Genomic DNA, 8645 nt, shown 5'->3' with positions numbered 1-8645 from the left:
GAGAGGGAAGAGCTAATGGACACTGCTTTTTGTGTAAATATGGAGATCTTGCTTAGAGCCTCGCCCAAGTGTGGGTAAGTAGAGGGTTTGCATATATAGCTTCATTGGCCTACTATCTTATAGCCCTAAATAGGTCTGCCGAGTGTGTGTGGGGGGGGGGGGTGGTTTGCTTGCTTTGCAAAGGGGGGAGGGCAGATCTATCCAGATTCCCCTTAAGAAAATTGGAATAGACCGAGCAGCTCTTACATAGCTTTATCTTGGAGTGTAGCCTACACAAAGTCTTAGAGGAGTCATTCTTGGAATTTTGTAGTTAGCTCATGTCACAAGTGCCTAGTAGCTATTTCAATGTTTCAACTAATTATAGAGAAGAAAACATTGGTCAAAAGTTTCACCAAATTCAGAAGTAGTTTATAGAGCTACACATATTGCCAGGCTACAAGCCTTGGTTAACTACAAGAATTATGAAGTTGCTCATGTTGACAAGCTTCTTTCAACTTAATAGACAAGCTAGACAAGTTGCATTCGCTATAGATACAAGGTATCCCTCCACGGGAGTGGGTAATTTGTTAGAGAGGAAGAACTGATCCTTGTTTGGACATCTACGCATGCACACACACACTAGGAGGGGAGGGGGTAAGATGCCCAAAGTCTAACTACACCTCTTTAAGGTGCAAATAGTGGAGGGGGTAATTTATAACAATTAACCCCCTCCATTTGGGGGTACCCTTAATAAGGTGTTCTCCGCTTGCTGGGGGTGAGAGAGAGAGAGAGAGAGAGAGAGTCTCTCTCTCTCTATTTGGTTAGGACAACTTGCAAATTTTCTTGGAGAGCAAGCTTGCTACAGGATCGATTTCTCGTTTCAAATTTAGTCGCTAGGATGATAACACGCTGGCGTCTTCGTCGTCTCGGAGAAGCCTTCGATGGGCTTTTTAAACGCGACGACGTACCTAGCCCAAGTACATCTCATTTCTTGCACATTCTGCTTTTGGCTATGGCGATCCAATACGCGCCTTTCATTCATGGCGATGCTTTCACCCAGGCTTCTGCGCTGCACATTCGCCTCAGCAACAGAAGCGGCCCTCCGCTGCCGCAGGCCGCGAATCCTCAAAATGAGGATATCTCAGAGGAGGACATCTGGGAAGGTGCAGCCATGGCGGCGGCGCGGGCGAGCAGCAGCTTCAACGAGAAGCTCCTTAGCAGTAGGAGCTCTCAAGAGCTCACTCTAGTTCTCCATAGCCCTTCCTCTCCTGTGGAGATCCCTATATTGAACCGCAAGTCAAGAATGGCCTTATATTTGCAGGTGCAGGGTGTAGCTTACACAGAGGAAGAGAAGCAGAAAGAGCATGATGAGTCAAAGAGAGAGCTTCCTAATGAAGGTAAAGTCAGCTGGAGATGCAGGCAAGGGCCTGCACGGGTTGCCCCCCATGTGATTGTAGCTCACCAGGACATGGCTTCAAGAAAGGATTTGCAGGTGCTGGCCTTCTCCATGACTGAAGGCCCCGGCCGCACTCTCAAAGGTCGTGATCTCACCAACGTTCGCAATGCAGTGTGGCATACCATTGGCTTCCCTGAGTAAGCTTCTACCACCATTGCCATTTGCATTCTGCCAATTCTTCAATCAAGCTACAAGGTGTCTTCAATATATAATATATGGCTTTCTTTTTCTCAAGAGAGCTCTCTCTTTGCAAGAATTTTGATGAAATTTTTGCCTCAAGTTGAAATCCCCTAGGATTATCAATATATCTCAGTCAAAAGTGGTCTCCCCACAAAGAGGGAAAATCAGCTGTACCTAGAGCGGATTGTAGTAGAGGCTTTCATCGAATGCGGAAGAACCTTCGTTAGTGCTTATAGTATTGGCAACATGAGCCTGCAAGTACATACATTGGCATGAGGATGCAACATAATGGTGGAACCCAATGATTTTTCATTCTGACCAAGAATAGAGTTTTGCACCATATAGTCACATAATTGTGTTCACTATGGAAGAAAGAACTTGCAAGTAAGAGCATTACCATATTGTTGTAGGATATACAAGAGATCCTGACATGAGCTCTTTAGGATTTAAGAGGTTAAAGACCATTTGTAACAAGTTAGCATACCTATGACTTTGAGAAGAAGATTGTATCTTGTTGTGTATTAAACTCCATTGAATCACCTAAAACCTTCAAGAATATCATATCTTGTTGTTTGTTTCTTTATCACCTTTTGTAACTATTGATAGGAACTCAACCAATGAATAAGAAACGTCCATTTGATATAAATGTCTTTAATGTGTTCAATAAAATATAATGTGATCACCTCGTCGAATTCAAGTTGTCCTTTAGCATGATTAATTATACATCATTTGAAAGTTTTGTAATGTTGGCTTTATGATTTATTAAGATGAAGGTTTTATCAAGAATTCAGATGTACGACTAGCAGTGCAGGGAAAGGGTCATTGAAAGGAGAGAGAGAGAGAGAGAGATGTACGACTAGCAGTGCAGGGAAAGGGTCATTGAAAGAGAGAGAGAGAGAGAGAGAGAGAGAGAGAGAGAGAGAGAGAGAGAGATTGAAGGAGTGGGAGCGCAACCACCGGTATGAAAAATCTTAAACAATTACTATTATTACTATGCAATGCTCATTGAATGTGATGTTAGAGATGTTAGGCAACATCACATTCAATGAGCATTGCATAGTAATAATAGTAATTGTTTAAGATTTTCAATACTGTTGGTTGCGCTCCCACTCCTCTCTCTCTCTCTCTCTCTCTCTCTCACTCACACACACACACACACACACACACACACACACACACACACACACACACACACAACTTGAGCTTAGGTTGAGAGAGAGAGAGAGAGAGAGAGAGAGAGAGAGACAGGGATTGAAGAGAGAGAAGGGGGAGCGAGAAAGAGAGATATCTATGTATGTATAGAGAGACAAAGAGAGAAAGATATATATATGTAGAGAGAGAGAGAGATGGATAACAATAAAAAAATATCTCTCATAAAAGCTCACTCCAATTGCTCCAATCGTATCTTGAGCAAGCATTTTTGGTAAAATATAAAATCAAGGAGAAAGAGAAGAAAAGATCACTCCAAGGATTGCTCCATTCTAATCCCCTCAACATAGCCAAAAGCTAAAAAAGGGCAGACATTGGCTTTAGCGGCACCAAAGGAACGAACTAAACTGGTAACACAGAGAACTAAGAAGCACGAACTAAACAAGAGTGTGTGAGAAGTTTTTGAAAATTCTTCTAAGAAACCCAAGTTACCCAAAGAATATTGGGACCAACTAACTAGCAAGACCAAGAAAGAAGCACGAGCATAATAGAGAAAATCTTAAGCAAACACTTAGCCTCGAGGTGGGGGGAGGTCACTATGTATAGCTTGTGTATATCGCTTGTATTCAGTGACTATTTGTAAAACTCCTTATGTGTGACTTTTTGACAAATAAACTACATCCTTTTCCTATCAATATGTTTTTTTTCTTAATTTCATTTTGTGATACCCTTCTGTATGTGAAAATTTGAGAAAAAAATAAATTTAATTATCCCTTCTGTTGCACTCACATGATAGGCACATAATTATTAACACTAGGTTGGTAATGGGATACTTTTATGTCCTGGGACACTTTTATGTCCTGTTAAGTGACCATTTTCCTTGAATTATGTCAAGAGTTTCAAAATGGATTGTGAGGTGCTATCTATCTAGAAAGTTGTCTCATGAGCTGAAAAAAACTTGACATTTTTTTGGAATATCAATTCCATCTTTAACCTTGTCCTTGCACAACATTTCACAACCTAAACTGTGTGAAAAAACGGGTCCTGTTTTTGGCTTTTTTCAACTTTTTGCAACTACACCACTCTAGAATTCATGTTTGTGAGGTCTATAATGCTAGAGAACTATCTTTAGTAGTCCTCAACATGTCCTAATGCTTCTAGGGAGAAATAAATGTTAAAGTTGTAAGTTATGACCAAATTACAAAAATTGTCAAATCCTGTTTTTTAGCCAATTTTAGCTCTTCTATGATTTTTTTGGTGGCTTTCATGATATCCAAATGCAGTTTTGATTTTCTATGTCGCATATTGTAGCATAAAGCTAATATTCCTTGAGTTTTGGGGCACCTAATACCCCATTTTGCATAGTAGACAAGGATGGTTGATTTTTTCAATTATAGAAGAAAACGAAACATTTTAGTATATCAAGTATAGCTTTTTCAATATTGTTAGTTTGTTGTGACAACTACATGGATTTTGTAGGTAGTAACCATATCTAGTCATAAGGATCAAATTTGGCTAGATATTGAATAGTTTCTATGGGATTCTACAACTCATAATGTTGAACCCAATTTTTTCATGTTTGTTGTATTTAGCACTTCATCTTTGTCCCCAAGATTCCCCTTGGTAAGATATGTATTATTCTTTTGACATGCTCCGTGGCTCCTTATGAACCTAAAGGACAATAGGAAACTACGAAAACATGCATATATTATTTGTATTGAGCGTGGCTATAGAAACTTTGATGGTAGGTTTGCAGGATGGTAAAAATTCAACTTTTTTGTACCTATTTCTTTTGGAAAAACAAAAAATAGTGAGTGAGAAGCAATCATATGTTCTGATCACCAACCCATTGAAGTTAACTAGGGAATTTATCTCAAGTCCTAGAAAAATCCCTAATCTTACTTTTATGCAACAAAACGTAAGAAATGACTGTTTTGATGAAAATGTACTGGTCCATCAACTTTGGAGGCTTGGTGTGACCAAAAGATGAGAAATTTTACAAGTTTCTTATTTTTTCCATGTGTAGTAGGCCTTGAACTATAACCTCATGAAAGGATTTTACAAAATGAGTGGATCTACTATGGTTTTGGAGGTTTTTTTTCAAAACCTTGAAAGGACACTTTTATGTCCTGTTAGGTTACCAACCTAGTGTTAAGTGACCCCTCCGAGCACTTAGCACTAGCTTGGTAACCTAGCAAGACATAAAAGTATTCCTTTATGGTTTTGAAAAACCCTCCAAACTCAAACAAAATTCATTCTTTTTAAAAGATTATGCCTTGTGCTTGAAGTTAAGATACACTACTTATGGGAAAAATGAGAAACTTTGAAAATTCCTCACTATTTGATCATGGTAAACCTCCAAAATTGATGTACCATAGCATTTCACTCAAGATAGTAATTTTTTGCAATCAATTGCATCCTAAGAAGGATCAAAATTTTCTAGACCATATCGAAATTTTTTTCATAAACTTCAACTATTTAATGATCATATCATGTCGTTATTTTAGCCTCACTAATTTTGTTTTGGGACAAAGAACAAGGTTCAAAAAAGTTTTGTTTTTTACATTTTGCTAACATCTTGCCAAAGATTATATAGCCATGCTTGTTGGTGCTGCTAAGTGCATGCTTTCTTAGGTCCCCATGCACCTTTACATTCATCAGTAGCCATGACCGCTTCAAAGACATAAAAAAAACTTTCATCATTGACAATTGGATGTATGCAAGATTGAGCGCATCCAATTCCCGTAGTCTGCACCCAAGCGTGACAATCGCAATGTGGCTAACTCGTCGAGTTACTTTCACTCCTGAAGCAAGAGCTTGCGATGTGTTGCATACTCCTATAACTCAGCAAGTTATTGGTAAGAGGATCCACATAACTTACGAAGTGATGTTTCCACAAAGATGACATATTATTTCCACGTAGATGTGCACATGGCATGCCACATAACTCGCCAAGTTACGTGGCATTGCCGACGCAGGTAGGCCACGTAATTCGACGAGTTATGCGACAATGACCACGAGATTGTCACATAGACATGCCACGTAACTCAACGAGTTACATGGCTATCGTCCTGGGATACACGTCCTGGGATACAACGGTGTGGCATACAGGTCAGCTGTCCACGTAATCGGCAAGTTACGTGGTTGCATATTTGACTATTTGAATGACACATAACTGAAGTGCGCGTGCGAGAACGTGTGTGTGTGTACAACAATGGAGAAGAGATGAGACACAGGTTTGGGTGGACTCCAAACACAATAGTGTTAGGGTTATGAGTCCTTATTCTTTTATTTAGAATGAATGGTCAATGTTAGTTCCTGGTTAGTCTCTGGCTGCCCAACACTCAGGTGCGGCACATTGGGCTTTACCACCCCGACAACCTCCCATTTAAAGGACAATGTTCCTTTAAGATAGGGTGACAATTTATATATACATACGATACAAGTAGACAATGAACATGATCATCTATCCAATTCCCATGAGTGCCTGAAACTGTGCAAACCGCTCTGAAGGTAAGGCCTTTGTTAGAAGATCAACAGGTTTCTCAGTGATGTGAATCTTGGCCAGCTGCAAGCCCTTGTCCTCGAGCACCTCACGAATGAAGTGATACTTCACATCCACATGATTTGTCTTTGCATGAAACACTGGATTCTTTGCCAATTGTATAGCACTTTGGCTATCACAATGTAGCACATGCATCTCAACATTGATTTCCAAGTCTCCCACCAGCCGACCAAGCCATATAGATTCCTTGCAAGCTTCTGAAGCTGCAATATATTCAGCCTATGTAGTAGACAAGGTAACACAATCTTGCAAACAAGATCACCTTGAAACTACACCTCTAGTGAATTTAAAAACATATCCTGAAGTGGACCTTCTCTTATCCAAGTCTCCTACATAATCTGCATCCATGTAACCCATTACACATGCTTCCTTTCTTCCAAAGTAAATGCACATGTCTTTTGTTCCATTCAAATATCGCATAACCCCTTTCACTATCCCCCAATGTTTCTTGCCTAGATTTGACATATATCTACTGACAACTCCCACTGCAAAAGCAATATCAAGACCTGTAGCAATCATAGCATGCATCAAACTCCCAACTGTAGATGAATAAGGCACTTGTGCCATTTCAGCTTTTTCCTCTTCAGACTTAGGGCAATCGTTTTTAGAGAGTTTCACATATGGAGGCAATGGAGTACTCAATGCCTTCCCCTTCTCCATATCGAAGCGCTTGAGCACTTTAGAAATGTACTCAGATTGAGACAAATAGACCAATTTCTTACATCGCCTTGCTTAATGCGCATGCCAAGGATATGTCTTGCTTCACCCATGTTTTTCATTTCAAAGTTTTCATGTAACTCTGACTTCAAGGTTGAAATCTTATTCCAGCATTTATCGACAATTAACGTATCATCCACATAGAGAACCAAAATCAGCAAACTACCATCTTTAGCTCGCTTAGTGTAGAGGCAATGGTCCATATTGTTATGTTTGTAGCCTTGAGAGAGCATGAATGAGTAGAATTTACGATACCACTCCCTTGATGACTGATTTAGAACGTAAAGAGTCTTTTCTAACTGACACACCAAGTCTTCATTGCCCTTCTCAACAAAATCTTATGGCTGCTGCATATAAACTTCTTCTTGAAGATCACCATGCAATAACATTGACTTGATGGTCAAGTTCCATGTCGGCTTTAGCAACCAGCACAAGTACACACCACCAAGTAGTCATCTTGACAACTGGAGAAAAATCTCGTCAAAGTCAATACCCTGCTGCTGCTTAAATCCTTTGGCAACAAGTCGTGCCTTGTACTTGGGTTTATTATCATGAGGTATAATGTTTTTCTTGTACACCCATTTGCATGGTAATTCCATTTTACCTTTAGGAAACCAAACCAACTTCCAAGTTTGATTCTTATGCAACGAGTCCATTTTTCATTGCATAGCTTTCTCCCACTTTGCCTTGTCATCCATTGACATGGCTTCCTTATAGCAGGAAGGCTCTCCGCAATCTATCAACATACTGTAGTCCAATGAGGGAGGAAATCTATTAGGAGGCCTTGAAACTCTTGTAGACATTCTAATAAAAACTTGAGCTAGTTATCCCTCAGCAGCATCTTGTACTAGAGGAGGATTTTGTACTTGTTGTATGAAATTAGGTACTTCATCCCTATTTTGGACAGTTCCATCTTCTTGGAAGATAATTCTCCTGACCTCCACTATATGCAGAGGCTTCTTATGCATCTTTTCTTTATTGAAGTATACGTCATTGCTGCGAACTATCTTTTTAGCTTCAGGATCCCATAGCCGAAATCCCATCTTGCCAGGATTGCCATAGCCAAGAAATATGCATTTCTTTGACTTAGGAGCCAACTTGCCCCGAAAATACTGTGGAACATGGCAATACGCTTCACAACCAAAGACTCTTAGATGCTTGTAAGAAGGTGGCTTCCCATACCAAAGCTCTTCAGGCACTTTCTCATCTAAATCCTTGTTAGGAGATCTATTAATAAGATAAATAGCAGTTACTAATGCTTTCACCCAAAATCCATTAGGTAGCTCTACATTAGAAAACATGCTACATAACTTCTTGTATGGTACGGTTCATCCTCTCAGTAACACCATTTTGTGGAGGGTTATATGGAGCAGTCAACTCTCTTTTGATGCCTTTGGAATCACAAAAAGCTTGAAATAAGGATTTAGTGACATACTCACCACCATTGTATGACCTTAAGCACTTGACTTTCTTGCCATACTGATTCTCCACTAATGCCACAAAATTTTGAAATTTTGAAAGCACTTCATCCTTCTTCACGAGAGGATATACCCACACTTTCCTTGAGAAGTCATCAATGAATGTAACAAAGTACAATGA

General features: G+C 39.7%; 1 protein-coding gene across 1 annotated transcript; it reads left to right on the top strand.

Moving 5' to 3' along the window:
* Nucleotides 1-903: 903 nt before the first annotated feature.
* On the top strand, nucleotides 904-2198 carry LOC147429722 (uncharacterized). The gene has a single exon (XM_086495437.1). The coding sequence runs from the start codon at nucleotides 992-994 to the stop codon at nucleotides 1574-1576; it is 585 nt and encodes a 194-aa protein (XP_086351563.1). The 5' UTR covers nucleotides 904-991; the 3' UTR covers nucleotides 1577-2198.
* The last annotated feature ends 6447 nt before the right edge of the window (nucleotides 2199-8645 follow it).

The sequence above is a fragment of the Adiantum capillus-veneris genome, chromosome 22 (assembly GCF_014529385.1).
Source record: "Adiantum capillus-veneris isolate H3 chromosome 22, ASM1452938v2, whole genome shotgun sequence".
Classification (NCBI taxonomy): domain Eukaryota; kingdom Viridiplantae; phylum Streptophyta; class Polypodiopsida; order Polypodiales; family Pteridaceae; genus Adiantum; species Adiantum capillus-veneris.
The sequence above is the reverse complement of the archived record's forward strand: the minus strand, read 5'-3'. Positions and strand labels throughout refer to the sequence as shown.